Source organism: Hoplias malabaricus, chromosome 7 (genome assembly GCF_029633855.1).
Source record: "Hoplias malabaricus isolate fHopMal1 chromosome 7, fHopMal1.hap1, whole genome shotgun sequence".
NCBI lineage: Eukaryota > Metazoa > Chordata > Actinopteri > Characiformes > Erythrinidae > Hoplias > Hoplias malabaricus.
Genome location: NC_089806.1, coordinates 23,049,097 through 23,065,860, shown reverse-complemented (window position 1 = coordinate 23,065,860; position 16,764 = coordinate 23,049,097). Strand labels below are relative to the sequence as shown.

Genomic DNA, 16,764 nt, shown 5'->3' with positions numbered 1-16,764 from the left:
TTTACACTGTTATATGAGCTGTAGTTATGTGAGTTGAATTGCTCTGGAAACCCACACCCAGAGGCTCTAACCACCATGCCTCTCACCTGCCTCTGAAGGCTCGAGGCCAGAGGCAGCCTGCATTTCCTGCTCCTAGAAGAGGAACGGAGATTGTGTGTCAATGATTTACTCAGCTAAGTGCTGGCCTGGGGACATTCTTTGGTTTTTAATTGGACAGATGGAATGCTCCTGATTAAGATGCTTCATGCCTCATTGACAACCAGTGTGTTAATGTTTCAATTTGGGAACATTCTTTCTCATGAACAAGCAAGGATCACTGACAACAGAAGGTAAACACAAAAAAACCCAGATGTACTGATATCTGTAGATGACAACAATCTTTACTGAAGTTGATCATTACACCATACATTTTTTTACATTGCACAAGCAGCACAGCGTTTCTCACATTCACTGAGCGTGTGCTGCCATCTGCTGTCCATGCCACATTATAATTCAGCACGAAAAACAAGTAAATCTTTTAGGTCTTGGAACTCATTTAATTTTTCAAATCTTAGTGCAAACAAGATCAGAACATTTTAGTAGTTCTGAATTAAGTGCAATGAACATTGTACATTATTGTAATAAATGTTAAGTGTGTGATTTTATGCATATTTATGATAAAATCAAATATGATAAAACAAATTGTATTGGAAATTAGTTTGAGACAATTGACATGTCCAGAGGCCTACTTTAACATCCAGTCCACTCAAAGTCAAAAGTAGGCCAACAATGAAACCTGCCACACTCAACCTGTCTGCTGGCAAAATAGCTCTTGTTGCAGAATGTTTGTGTGGTCAGGTTTCTCTCCCTCCCTTCGCTCACATATCAAACTTATAAATGTAAACCATATCAGCTCCTTTATTTTCTAAATACACCCATCACTTCCCATAGCCATAATCAGCTTTTTCAGAGTTTGTTCAGATATCTGGATTTATAGTAACATGCATGATCTATACTAACTATAGTGAATACTAAAGGAAATGTGTTTTTATTGGTGATAAGGCACTATATGTTAGAGCTTGGCATTATCCATGATGGAAGAAAATGTTATGCTCCAGCTCTATTGAATAGACTGAGTCAATTGAAGACAGATATGAAAGACTACAGAATATGATTGTAGAGATATACACACAGATACATTTTTGACAGGAATAAGGTCACAAATTAGTTGGCCAAAGCTATTCTCTTTCAAGATTCCTACTTGAGGCTTATGGGTGTGGGGTGTAGCGCAGGTATTTCTTTCCAGAAGGCACATCCTTGGTGGTGAAACCAGCAGGAAATAGCTTCTTGGCTTCATCATCTGAGAGAGACGGTATGACCATGACTTCATCTCCAGGCTTGAGAGAAAGAGAAAAAGTAAGCCATCAAACATGATACCTACAATTATATAATATATTATGCCAAAAGAAATATGAATATGCCAAGGTCTCTACTCTCCAAATAAGATTCTGATTACCTTCCAGTCCACAGGTGTGGCCACCTTCTTTGTTGCTGTCAACTGCAGAGAATCAATGACCCTAAGAATCTCAGTGAAATTGCGCCCCGTAGTGGCAGGATAGAGGATGGACAGCTTCAGCTTTTTATCAGGACCAATTACAAACACCTATTAATTAAAAAAATTGCAAGAGTGATTTCAATGGATTTACATAAATTCAATTAATCATATTTATATGGAAACTTACACAGCGTGCAGTGAGCGGCATGCCATCTTTATCCTTCTCATCAGGGTCCAGCATACCCAGCAGAACTGAGAGTTCTCGCTTATCATCTGCTATGATTGGGAATGGCAGAGGACTAGCTGCCTGGTCTGGGTGAAGAGCCATTACATCCTACATGCACAGAATGTGAGAATTTATATTTGTTTAGGCTAGTAAAGATAATTAATGATATACAAAAAATATCCTGAACCCAGGTATTTTTATACAGCACTGGTTATAAAACACCTGGAACTGCTTTAAATAAAAAACAGGAGGGTGGATAAGTAAATATTTTCAAATAAATACAATATTTCTAATACTAAAGTGAAAAGAAGTTTTTGATAGGTTTTAGGTTTATCTAGAAGTACAGTGAAGCAGTTTCTGCTTTTATTTCACAGATGACTATAATGGGTTTAATCAGCTACTGGACTACAGACAAACATAATACTGTCCTATGGGAATGATGAGCTTCCAACATTCACACAAGTTCAGCCAAAGGTTTGTGTGAAAGTGCACACATGCAAGTACTTGAGTGTGGGCGTGAACTTACTGTAAGGCCGGACACTTATCTTATACTCCTTAATGGTTAAGGAAGAAAAAAAGCTTTTGATAACCAAACAAGTCTGTATTATACAAAAAAGTTGAATTATGCAATGCTTGAGGAGAAATGTGGTGGTTAGGAGTTTGCAGGGAACGGATTGTGAAACAATCCGTCTCCAGTTCAGTCCATAAAGGCAAGCTGGGCCTTTGTAACTTAGTAACTTGACATACTGGCCAATCAAGGAGTCTGCCCCAGAATATCAAAGTAGGTCAGACACAAACACATGACCCCTTCCTTTTCCTTTTGAAACCACATTGAGGTGGTGCCAGGCCGAACAATCAGAGTGGAAAGTTAATTCTTGGGGTAACCAGTCTGGGATCAGCTCATTGAAAAGACTTTATCTGATCAGTAAAGGAGTGCACGTGTGTGTGTGTCGTCAAGTTTAATCAGATGGTCACTTAGATGCCTGCAGTTAATGACAGCTGTTAGGGCAAAGTTTGTATTGTTGTGAATGTCTGATAATGTTTATGATAATTGTAAATGATAATAATTTAATAAAACAAAAAAAAAAGATAGATATTCTGTGCATTCTTACATTTTCAGTAAGAGACAGATCTGGGCTGCAGGCAGGCTAGTCAAAAACACTGTGTATATGAAGACACTAATTTTGTCCTGTTCTGGAGTGTGTTGTTGGCATTACACACCATACAACCAATTTATTCAGTGAAAACGTTTTCAAACATTTTAATATATTTTTCAGTCAAATGGTGGTGGCGTTAGTGTGTGTTGTGCTGGTAGGAGTATATCAGACACTGCAGTGCTGCTAAAGGTTTTAAATGCCTCAAATGTCACTGGTAAACTGAGAATAGTCCAGACACAAAATTTCACAATGTAGACAAACAGCACTGCTGTGTCTGATCCAGTTTGTACCAGCACAATTCAATACCATGCAACCACAGTCCTAAGAATGATCCTAGGCCTGGGTGATTAAACCATAGCAATATAATTATAATTGATACCATATAGATATTTAGAAATATATTTGATAGAACAATTAAAAGTTTTACTTAAAAATAATCTTTTTATAATTAGCGTAGTTGTAATTGTAGTGCATTTGATATCTTTTGTTGTAGTATAAAATGTTTTAAGTGATAATTAAGAGATTAGGCTAACAGAGTGAGCAAAAATGTTTATTAGATGCATGTCCAAAAGTTTTAAAACACTGTAATATGGACTTTATACTTATTGAAGTGTATTGAAGACAGCAAATATTGACAAACATCTTTTAGTGGACTCCAACAAGCCACAACCACCTCCGAGTCTATCATTACTATACTTGATCGAAATCAGCATATTTAATCCTTATTGTGATTAATTATAGCCACACTGGTCTAATATTTCACTTGAGTAAGCGTAAACAGCCATTAAATTTTGCATGGACACTCAAACAGTACAGGGAGAACTGGGGAGGGGAGATACGCGGTTTTGATGGACAGGTCTAGCAGTCAACGCAGATACTTGTAAAAGAAACTGCTTTTTCAGCTTTTCATTGGCCATTTTGATATTACCTGCTATGAACAATTAGAGATTAATGGCCACATTTAATACATGTAAAAAGCGAAAACCGCTAAAGATGGAGATACACTTTTTTAATCGGACAGAGACGATATATGATAATAAAAGCTATAAAAGGCATTACAATAAAAAAACTTTTTATAAAAAGATCATGCACAAAACAGATATATAGTAATAAAAACAGACCAAAGGGTAAGGGTTGATTGGCGCTAGGCAGAAGTGAACAGATCTCATTATCATTTTGGTAAACAGATGTGTCTTTTAGAAAGCGGATACACTTCACTGTACATTGTGCAAGTGGTCCATTTCAATGAAAAAAAAATATCCCTGGTCCCTGTTCCCTTCACTTTACTGACCTTGCTCCAACTGCAGTGATCCTCTACACTGTCTATAGACAGAGCAACCATCTTCACTCCACGCTTCTTAAATTCATCGCTGAGCTTAGCAGCACAAGCAAGCTCGGTTGTGCACACTGGCGTGAAGTCACGGGGGTGAGAGAACAAAATGCCCCATCTATTTGTGGTGGTTGGGGGGGGGGGTGGACAAAAGAGAGGCAGAAACACCAGGACAGTTAAAAGAGTTTAATATTAGTCTCACATTGCCAGACTGCCTAGACATAACATGGCCAAGAGTCACCTACTACTGCAGGAAAATTAATTTGACTGAGATGCAAAAGGACCAATCAAAAGTCTGCTATCTTGGTGTAGGAGGATGCAGATAGGCAATCAGAATGCAACTTGCAGAATCCCAACTTAAGTCGCTGAGTATCAGACTTTCCATTTACCTGTGGGCAGAGCCTCTGTGGTTGAGACTAATATAATACTTATGACATGTACAGTGTTACCAAAGCCCTCAGCTTCACAGGAAATTCATGCTGTTGTTTTAAGGCTGATGCAACAGGTGTCCATAACTTAAGCAAGCACACACCTCATGAATTACACAACAGCTGCATCTACAGTCTGGCTCCACAGCCAAATGATATGATTGAACAGAATACTGCACCAGGCAAGGTTTAAAATAAAAATCCCAGCCACTCCTACATGAGTGTGTTCTCATCAGGACCGTCAATTCATTCAGAGGGATAAGATTTTAAAGCCACCGTCCAGGGACACTCATTAATGCAAATCTTGCTATTGTGAACTTAATTATAGGCCTTGCTGAGTGTTCCCACTGAGTCGCTTTACCTCATCCATGTTTCACTTACAAAAATTGTTTGAGATCCTTAAAAGTATTGTGATTATATATTATTCCACGACTGTGGAGTGAGTGTAAGTATATATATTAAAAAAAAAAATGAACTAGCGCTGGGTGAGAAAACAATATTAATTTGTTTCATGATTAACTTTTGCTCGATAATGATAACTTTAAATAATAGAGCTCAATAAACCTTCATTTCTATTTCCATGGGAAGACAACATGAACGTGAGAACATAAACAAGACAATATGTTTAATTCAAGTGCTTGTATGTATTAAATACATTGTCTCCTGTTCCCTCTGTATTTTGGGGTGTGTTTTGTCTGGAACGGCTACCCCATGTCAGAACACAATCGTAAAAACTCTCTCTCGCCTGCAGGGAAAACACGAGAGCAGTTTGGCACACCTGACAAGGTGCGTTTTTCTTCACTCAAAGTGTATTTTCTCTCCAGGAAATGTTTTCTCGTTTGTTCGTTGTCTGACGTGATTTTTCCTCACATTAAATTATTTTCTCCTCTCAAAACTTTTGAATTGCATCCAACACGATAGATCAGGCTGCATCTCTTAAATAAACATGGCACCAGGGGATAATAATCTATTTCGCAAGTTGTAACACCACTCTTAACAACAAAGGCATAGGCCAGATTTTTGCACAAAGAAACATGCAATCTTGTGATGAAACCACATGATCCTTGAAACTGTTTGTCCTTCACATGGCCATGAGCTATCGATACCAGAGGGAGTTTTCTGTGGAGTATTATGCAAGCATATGGACAATGCTGAGAATAATATAAAATTGTATTTATAAAAAGCTAATATATAGCCATTTGTTATCCAATAAAAATGAAAAAAATTTGAATAAGCAATTATGACCTAGGACTTCAATGAGTAACAACGAAAAGGGCCCAGACTATTCTGGAATACATGAAAGTACTGAAATACCTTTCTGTAAGAAGTCTTGTCATAAAATTTAAAAAGTACAGGCTCTCATAAGGTAACATGTCATATTTATTAGATGGCAACAATGAACCAGATTTGTACACGTTTCATATTATGAGGCAAGCACTGCTATTTGAGTTTCAAATGGAAGGAATGGACCTCCATAAAATGTTATTAATTATATTAATAAGTTTTCCATAAAACCAGTGTTGACTTAAATGCAGGTGCATAAATGAGGCACACCCAATCTAAGATAAGATATTGAGTATCCAAGTTGTGCAAGTGCTGACATCATGAACAGTTCCCCTGGCTCCACAGATGTTTGAGAGAACCAATTCCAAAGTTTAGACAAACCGAAATAAGGCGGCACTGTATTCAGCCACTCACCGTGACAGTGCAACTGTATGCTCCTCTCAAATACTGTGCAAGTGTCAAATCTTAAAAGAAAACTATGTATGAGGGTTTCAACGAGAATAACTGACTGATTCGTTTATTCCATAACCACATTGACTAATGGAGCACCACAAGTCTCAACAAATAATAACGAAACAACTTTAAAAAAAAAAACGAAAAAAAAGTAGCTTCAGTTACACGTCCTTAAATGCAGTCGTTATACAACAATCCGGAATTTTATAAAGTGATTTCGTAGTTTTATTTTCGTGACACAAGAGCAAATATATGCCATTAAAACACATTTTCAAACAAAGCACTAATATAGCGTATGTTTTAGGCGTTCATTCTGATGCTATATGAACAGACAAATACACTAGTGTGAAGTCCACGAGGTGTCGACAGTGTTTGAAACAGGTTAGCAGGGTGCCGTTTGCGGTATTAGACAACGTTAACTAGACAATGAGCTTCGGGTTTACTCGTTTACTGCAGTGCTGTTCAGTATTAATTGCTAAATGCTTGACAACTTGTTAAATTGTAATGCTGAGTGTTGTAACACCGTATGCTAAAGCTAGCTCCGTTACCATGGTTCTTGACAGGCCTGACGTAGCCACAAGGTATATTCAACGGTGAACCGGTATATCCGTGTTTACTGTTTCCTACTTACGAGTCACCCAAGAATTCGTGAAATTTGATTTTGCCAGTCGTCGTGTTGGCCTCGAAGTTAGGAAAAACGTCTCCTAGCAGGACCCCCGGCATTTTTGCGTATGTCTTCGCAAGCTGAGAGCAGAGTGAGACACAAACGACCAAGAGCTGAATGTGAATGGAGGGCAGAGACTCTTTGAACCAATCAGACTCAGGCTAAGTATGACGCTTTTTGTGGGTGTGCTTTTGGGCGGGACCCTTTTTGTAAGGGTCAACGCTCATGCGCAGTTAGAACCCGCGCAATTTAGAAGAGAGTGAGAGGAGTATCTGGTTTATTGCAACAGGCAAATCGATTAGAAACGATAAAGGTTAAAATTTAATTGCATTTCATTTCATTTGAGTTCACGTAGGTTTTAGGGTTAATACTTTTGTTTAATGCTGCGAAATTGCCGTTTAAACTCATAGTCAGTATCGAAACACCTGGATCGTCCGTTTGGTGTTTCATGTCAGTACAGTTTATAATGGTTGCATGCTATATTCAATATCCAAACACCTTGATATTTTGTCTGGTGTTTCACGTCAATACAGTTTATAGTGGCTACATGCTATATTCAGTATCCAAACAGCTGGATAGTCCATCTGGTGTTTCATGTCAGTACAGTTTATACTATACAGGTATACTGTTCCCTACGAGAAAGACTAGATGGAAAATTTATTTTCCTACTTTAGTTTTTAGTGGATCCACGCTATATTCAGTAGCCAAATTCAGGCATACTGGAGCTAAGCCGGAGCCTGAGGCACCCACTGGGGATTCCCCAAAGCCCAGGGGCTCGCTGTAGGGCGGAGCCTGAGGCAGCCGCTGGGCTGAGGGATTCCCTGACCTGGTGGAAATTATTTGTTATTAATTAAAAAATTTGGAATGAACAAAATATCCAGAATCATCATCTTAAATTGGCGCTTAGCTCATACCTCTAGTCTCTTCATTCATGGTGAATAAAAAAAGAACAAAAAACACTTCAGCAGTATCATATGACTTATTCAGACACACTCATAACTGTATCATACACTCCAGGACAGAGGGCTACCTCTGGTGGCTATCTGGCTTCTGTGTCTTATATAGAATGATAGAGCTCTTTTCTCATCATTTGTGGTGACTTAATAAAAAACAAAGAGAAAAACATCTGAGCAGTATCACATGACTCATTCAGACACACCCATAACTCCACCACAAACCTCAGGCCAGAGGGCTACCTCTGGTGGCTGTCTGGATTCTCTGTCTTATTATATCCAGAGTATAACTTTTAAATCAGCCCCCTCCAGGGTGAGTTCCTGCCTTGCACCCAGTGATTCTTAGCTCACACCTATAGTCTCCCCATTCATGGAGAAGAAAAAAAACCCAGCAGGATCACATGACCCATTCAGACACACCTAAACATATTCCATCCACTCTGGTGGCTACTGGGGCTTCCCCAAACTGGTGGACACAATTTGTTACTTTTAAAAAAATTGGGAATGAAGAACTTATCCAGAGTCAAGCTTAGCTCACACCTGGTGAAGAAAAAAATGGCGAAGAAGAAAAAAAAAAACGGCAGGATCACCTGACCCTTTCAGAAACACCCAAACATCTTCCATCCACTGTGGTGTACACAATTTGTTACTATTAAAAAATTTGGAATGAACAAATTATCCAGAGTCTATGTCTTAACTCGAAGCTTAGCTCAGATCTCTAGTCTCCCCATTAGAGGTGGGCGATACTGGGAGTTTTGGTATCGATCCGATACCAAGTAAATACAGGGCCAGTATCGCCAATATTGATACTGATACCGCTAGTCTTCACCACGTGCAGGTGCCGAGGCAAAAGACAGGAGCGGACCCATATGGCCTTATTTTTGTGCCACAATTCTGCACGCGTGCATATATTTCGAGCAAGAAGGTTTCTGCGCGCACGTGGGGATATTGCCGCGCGGATATTTTGAGCGAGCAAGAAGGTTTCCGTGTGCGCGATGTCTCTGACCTGCATGCTCGCTCCACACTTACAGCCATTACAATGTGCCTCAGATTCAGCCAATCAGAAACTTCAAATGACAAAGGTAATTTCTGATTGGATGGCTTGACTGCCAAGTGGGAAGGACATACAGGCTGGAGACCAGTAAATAACATTCTAAAGGAAGCTTAATACTGCAGTTCAAAAACTGTTCATGTAGAGAGAGGATGGATGAGGAACAGTAGGAGCAGCCCAGGGTGCACAAGTACACCTGGATCCAAGACTTTGTGTGGAGTCCTCCTGAAAGTGGAAATAAAGAACAACCACAACTCCACAAGAACACCGGCTGGGTCAGAGGAGGCGAGCATGGAGACCATGATCCTCACATCTCAGTCTTCACAGGACGAACATCCAAAGCCTGAGAAGACTGAAGATGTTGTGAGTGTGGTGGACTGCACCTGCTGTGGTCCTGGAGTGTCCCTGTCCCTGGAGTGTGCCTCTTTTTCAGGAAGAGAGTGAGGAGCCTTTACAAAAGGTAGCTCCTGCTCTGAGTAAATAAACCCAGCACCACCTGTGTTTTTCCAGGTATTTATCAATTGTTTAATATCTGTCATTGTCTTGCCTTCAAAGTGTCAGTCTGAGGTGTTGCAGGGAGTGAGGACTCAGAAGTAGAGACCAGACTAGTTAGGAGCCAGGGTTTCACCATTTAGGCCTGGAACTGAGTAAGTCCTAAGTGTAGTGTCTGTCTCACAGAGAGAGGATGAGGAAGCTTTTCAGATGAGCTCCTCACTTCTTTCTGAGGAAAACAGTTTCCATTTGTTTTTTGCAGGTCACTGAAGTAATATCTGACATTCAGAAGTGCAGGGGGAAGATCCCGAGCTCCACAAGAAGTGATGAATAATCAGCAGTTTTCAGCTCAATGGGTCTCCACTACAACCTCCGGACGCTCAAAACAAACTGCCTAGGAAATGTATTGAAATTTACAAAATTAAAAACAAAAAATAAATGATGTCATTTTTTAAATGTCTTCAGGAGAAAGAAACTTTTTACATTGTCACAACACAAGAGCACAAATACATTTATTCATTCATTCATTTTCTGTAATGGCTTCATCTCAATCAGGTGGACAATTTCACTTATTCAAACCTGTGCACAATTTCACAAACTCATCCAGTCGCTCATACATTTCCTGTGAAGGACTGCCGCCCGCTCCAGGGCGTGATTCCGTGTTGGGCCCAGTGATTCTGGGTAGGCTCCGCTCCCACCGCGACCTTGAACTGGATAAGGTTTACAGACAATGAATGAATGTATGATAGATGGGCTATTAAACATGTTGTTGTTTTTTGTTTGGGGTTTTGTTTGCAGTGTTAACTGCAGAGTGCAGATCCCGAAATGGTAAGTATTATCAAACCATCCGTATAATTTTTCACAGAGAACACATGCAAACATTCAGCATTCCAGATCTCATGCTGACCAGACATGTGTGAGAAACAGTAATTGGATTATAGTGTCACTGTGTAATATATTGCAGGGGTAATAGAGGATATGCGTTTTTCAGTTTTTTAATATATTCATAGGTTGCTCTTTAGGTACAATTCAAAGGCTACATACAGACATGACCCTGAACCTCCTGAATTTTTATAGTACAACTATAATCACTAATTGCATTTGAAAATAATGTTTTGTCTGCTCGTCATATTGTATTCAAATTAACAAGTCTGACGAGTGGTGGCACAGCAGGTAGTGTCGCAGTCACACAGCTCCAGGGACCTGGAGGTTGTGGGTTTGATTCCCGCTCCGGGTGACTGTCTGTGAGAAGTTTGTGTGTTCCCCCTGTGTCTGCGGGGGTTTCCTCCGGGTGCTCTAATTTCCTCCCAGAGTCCAAAAACACACACTGGTAGGTGGATTGGCGACTCAAAAGTGTCTGTGTGTCTAGTTCTTTCGGTCATTACCCAAAGCTCATGGCCATACGTGAGGATTGGGACGTAGATTGAACAGTAAATCGAGAGCTTTGCTTTTCTGCTCAGCTCTCTCTTCTCCACAATGGACTGGTACACAGTCCTCATTACTGCAGACGCTGCACCGATACGCCTGTCAATCTTCTTTCTCTGTTTAGGAAAACGAATAAATTCTAACTTCTAACATAATATTGTAGTGGGATGTAATCGTAAAATACCCAAGATATATATACATAGATATTTGATATTAATAATCCAGGACACTCATTGTGCTATACCACAAGTATGTATAAGTATTTTTTACTTTATTCAGTTTCTCTGTATACGTGGCTCTCTTCCCTCTCTGAAACATGAAACAGGTCACGTGAGCCTCAGACCCAGGATCCAATCAAAGAAAGGAGACCTCTCAAATGAGCGTGACCACGCCACATCTAAAAGGAGTTGCCCAACTCTCTGAACTAGCTCTCTTGCTCTCTAGCTCTCTTGCTCTTTTTCAAGCTTACACTCTTACTCTTATGCTCCTCACGTCGCTCTTCACTTCGCTTGCGACGCTCTTCCTTCCTCTTTACGCTGACAAGACGCTTCTTCAAAAAGACTCTAACAAAGGACCTCACTCAACTTCCAAGGGACACCTTGTGCTAGTTAGCAGTGTGATACAGAAACTACAGAGTAACGTCGAGCAATTTTTTTTAGTAATCTTTTCTTTGTTTATTTGTGTTTGTAGCCCATCCAAGTTTAATCTCACGACTGATCAAAGCAGGTGAAACTTATTCGTGGCCAGAGTAAGAGACACCGCCGAGATCGTAAAATAAGTATAGGCTTATTAATTCGATTTTTAGTTCTGGAAACTGCAAGGACAAGCAAACTTCTGTCCCAAGGCTTCCATATGGATGGAACATCCCACTCAGGACAGTGAGCCAGAGGAAATCCCTTCATCTGCGTCACCACGCTCTGAGCACGCCCGAGGCGGCCTGACTCGAGAGTGACTAAGTCTATGCTGACCCAGCCTGAAAAGCTCCCACGGAAGAACTGCGGGAACCAAGCGAGACTCCGCTCTCCCTCAAAGCGCCTCTGTACCCATCGAGTGGTTGAAATCAACAGAAAAGTAAGCTAAGATTCATCATTTCCAGAGCTGAAATTTGAATTAAATCTCTTAGTAAAATAATCTTAATCAGACCATAGCAACATATCTTTTCCAAGTCATATCGCCTAGCCTCGCTTAGTCTCTAAATTCGAACCGGTTTGACCTGTGTTGATCCCGTGAGAATTTTTATGATTGTGCTATGTTTATTAAATATTCTCTTTTCTCTTAATAAAATATTTCCATTATTTGAAATAACTGTGTGTAGAGCTTGTTCATTAAGAGTCTGAAAATCCTGAAGAACTCACGTAGCGATGACAGTATTCACTCTCCAATTACTTGTTAATGTTTTTGTCATTTAAGTCGATCGTAATAATAACAATTATTATCATTAGTTAAAACGTCATTAATCAGAACGAGTTAGAATAAGGTCAAAACGCTACATAGGTTGTCCTGATGCCAGGTGTATTTGTGAACACCCTTATGCTCGAACATGGTGTTTATAATGGATAAAGTGTGACAGGCACAGAAATCCAATAACTGAACACCACTCGGGTCAGCGGGGCTGTTCCTCCCAATCACGCCCCTCCAGGTCTCACTGTCATTACCCACGTGAGCGTTGAAGTCCCCAGCAGAACAATGGAGTCCCCAGAATGAGTACTCTCCAGCACCCCCTCTAGGGTCCCCAAGAAGGCCTGGTACTTTGAACTGCTGTTCGGTGCATAAGCACAAACAACCGTCAAAGCCCTTTCCCCAAACCGAAGGCGCAGGGAAATTACCCTCTTGTCCACTGGGGTAAACCCCAAGATACAGGCACTATGCCAGGGGGCTATAAGTAAGCCCACTCCTGCCTTAGGCCTCTCACACTGGGCAACTCCAGAGTGAAAGAGCATCCAGCCCCTCTCAAGGAGATTGATTCCAGAGCCCATACTGTGTGTCGAGGTGAGCCCAACTATAGCTAGCCTGTTCCTCTTAACCTTGCGCACCAGCTCAGGCTCTTTTCCCACCAGAGAGGTTACATTCCATGTTCCAAGTGCTAGTTTCAGTAACCAAGGATCAGAATGCCAGGGTCCCCAGCCTCAGCTGCCACACGATCCACAATGCACCAGACCCGGATTACTACCTCTCCCACAGGTGGTGGGCTCATGGGAGAGTGGATCCATGTTGCTCCTTCAGGCTGAGCCCATGAGTGAAAGTCCGACCACCCGGCGCTCGCAAAGGAGCCCCTCCCCCAGGACTGGATCCAGGGTGGGGCCCCAGTAACCCTACTCAGGGTAAGGGAAGCTGTGTCCTTGTTATACCTCTCATCAGGGTCTTATGGATCACTCTTTGTCTGGCCCATCACCTAGGACCAATTTGCCTTGGGAGACCCTACAATAACATAGCTCCTAGGCTCATGCAGGCACACACACCCCTCCACCACATTAACGTGGTGATCCAGGAAGGGGTAATCTATAATTCACTTTGTTTAATTGTCTTCTGATATTGGCTACCCCAAATTTGGGAAATAAAATTTTGAAGAACCTGATAGTTTGACTTGTTAATTTATGTTCACTGGGTACAGAAAGGTCATCAGTTGCGCTCACATCACGTTTGCTATCATGCAAATCATGATGTGGTGCTGAATGAACTACAACATGCACATCAACCTGTATGGGACTGCACAACCCACTGATGCTGTAAATACATAAATAAATCATTCCCACAATCCCAACACCAGTCCATAACACTATAAGCCATACCTGTAACCTGCGAGGTCTTAAACCTATTTAAGAAATTAGAGAACTCTGTGCTATTTGGCCCACTACAAGTGAAAGATGGCTCTGGTTCTAATTCCCATTGCACCAAAGAGTACACTTTTTGCGCTCAATGTGTCCAACTGCAGTTCCGCCTGTTCTTTCATTGTGATAAGTGCACAGTGTATAATTGTGTTTCGTGGGAACAAAAGGTATGTCTATTTTACCCCCAGTTGTCAGGTTCATTACTCTAGGATCATTGCTCATGTTCCACGTTAGTGACAAAATGTTCTGTATGTCACCTAAATCACAGGTTGCGTGTGTCTTAGGGAAAGGATTATGAACACTATGGGGTAAAACAGCACACACAATACAAGAAGTGTTAATCAGGTTGTTCTTTAACACTGTGAAATTTACATATTGCCAGATGGTGTTGGTTTTAGGGTCTCTAAGTCCCAGTCCATCATCCAGCTTGGAATCCATGCATATTTTCACTGCTGCCCAGACAGAAACTATGACAATGGCACATACAACCAAGAGAGCTGCTATGCCATCCCATTTAAAATGTCTGTGTATAGATGTCATCACATCTGTGGTTAGTCTGGAGCTGGTGCACATTTACAGTGAGAGATGTGGATCCAGGTGTCTCTCTCAGCAATCTTTACTGCAGTGTGAGTAGTCAAAAGCACCTGGAATGGTCTCTGCCAAGGGTCAGCTTTCCAGTTTTTTCTTTTGTAGACCAGACCTGCACTTTGTGAGTAATAGGCACAATGTATGTCTAATGGCATGCCAATCACTTCACTGATGTGTGTCAGGACTTTTCCTAAAAAGGAGTGTCCATTGTCTGAGGATATTTTCCTAGGAATGTCAAATCACTAGGGCTTTTGCAACTGTTAGAGTACCCTGCTGAGTGGTAGGGTAGGCTTCTACCTACTTTGAAAACATGTGAACAATCACAAGCACATATTTCCTTTTTTGACATGGAGACAGTTCAATGAAATCCATTTGTAAGTGATCAAACGACATATCAGGTTTTGGATGTCCATGTGTGTAGGCATGCTGGACTGCACTTGTTTAATTTATCTTCAGACAGGTTAAACATTTAAAAAAAAAATTGTATGCATGATGGGCAGCACGGTGGCGCAGCAGGTAGTGTCGCAGTCATACAGCTCCAGAGACCTGGGGGTTGTGGGTTTGATTCCTGCTCCAGGTGACTGTCTGTGACCTTCGTGTGCTCCAGTTTTCTCCCACAGTCCAAAAACACACGTTGGTAGGTGGATTGGTGACTCAAAAAGTGGAAGATCATCAACATATTGGAGTAATATGCTTTTCCCTTGAAAAACAAATTTAGAGAGGTTATTTTTCAATGCAACATTGAAGAAAGATGGTGACTCAGCCTAGACTTGTGGAACAATGAACTTGACTCAATATGGTATGTGGATTTGGCACCTCAGGTGCTCGAGCATGAATGGCTTTGTTTACTAGCTTGCAAGTCTTGAACAAATCTCCACTGTGCGGGTTTGCCTGGAGCAGTGGATTTTTTTACAGGCCAGATTGGAGAACGGCATGGTGAGTCTGGACATTCAATAATAATTCCCCTTTTTAGCAGACTGTTGAAAACAGGGGTTATGCCATTTATGGCTTCTTTTTTTTAGAGGATATTGGGTTGTGCATGGACTATAATCACTCTTAGGAGTTATAATTAGTTCATTAGCTTCCTTTCATTAGGCCTACATCATATTTATTATTTGACCACAGCCATGATTCAATTGAATCAAGGAAATCAACATGGTTTGGAATATGAGTGAACTGTGACAAAAGAGAAATCTTAGCTTGAGCCGAAAAACTTTGATGAATCCATGCCTTTTGCACTTTCAAATAATCAGTATACTCCCAATTTTCACATCCACTAGGTCACCAATCTGTGGCTTCTAAACAGGGCAGAATGTACTTTGACATGTCTTTCCACTGTTGGTTTTGTTCTTTAGCTAAAGAAATATGAGGTACCTCCCCTTGAAACCACCGTTGTTGATCTGATGTTAAATTAACAGTACAGCTGGCCCATTGTTCCCCTATGAACAATGTATCAACAGAGACAGACTCCCTATCTCTTTTTTGGAACAAACACATATGCCTCATATCAACAGGCCAATCCTCCACCCTCTCAGTACAATGCAGTTCATTCACATCCTTTACAACACTGTATTTAGTTTTAAAGTTTTCTAAAATGGGACACCAGAGGTTTGATGGATCTAAATGCTATCCCATCCAGACGCGTTTGGTACACGACAATTGCAAATTTAATTTACACATTAAATCTCTAGCCAACAATTTGACAGGACAGCTTGTCGATAAAAAGAAAGAATGTTGTAGTTCTGTGTTACTTTCAGCATGATAACACTATAGCTTGTCAGTAAAAGACTTATTCAATGGAATCCCACCCGCTCTGACTACAACTGTTTGCTAAATAAATGCGGCTCAGACTGTAGAGGCCCCCTTTTTAGTACTGATATAGTAGCCCCACTGTCTACTAAAAAAGGGACAAGCTGGCCTGCAATCTCTAATTGCAGCTCTAATGTAGGTAAAGCAGAGGATTTTGTTAATAACTTAGAACCAGATTCATGAGGTGTAACCAGCATGGTGTCTGAGAAATTGATTCCCTGTACCCATCACTAGACAGTGTTGATGGTGGTGTTGACAGTGTTGTTCAAAATGTGGTTGATATCTGTGTTGATGGTGATGCTTATGATGGTGTTGACAATGGTGGTTTGGTGTTCAAGAAAGTGTTTCACCCCGGTGTTCAGAATGGTTTTCATGGTCAAATTGAAGGTAGAGTTTGTGGTGATGTTCACAGTAATTTTTATGGTACTGTTAGAAATGTAGTAACACAGTTACTGAGTTTTTTTATATACATCAATGTCACTGCTGGGTTGAGAGTTTTCCTCCAATCCAGAACATTTGGATAGTAGCAGCTGCATGATCAG

General features: G+C 40.8%; 1 protein-coding gene across 1 annotated transcript; it reads right to left on the bottom strand.

Annotated features, from left to right (window-relative positions):
• Positions 1-364: 364 nt before the first annotated feature.
• On the bottom strand, positions 365-7,203 carry prdx6 (peroxiredoxin 6). Its single transcript, XM_066677779.1, has 5 exons — positions 7,044-7,203; positions 4,209-4,365; positions 1,722-1,868; positions 1,496-1,642; positions 365-1,376 (listed from the first exon to the last, which is right to left on the bottom strand). Exons 1-5 carry the CDS (start codon positions 7,133-7,135, stop codon positions 1,248-1,250), a joined length of 672 nt encoding a protein of 223 aa, XP_066533876.1. The 5' UTR covers positions 7,136-7,203; the 3' UTR covers positions 365-1,247.
• Positions 7,204-16,764: the final 9,561 nt, after the last annotated feature.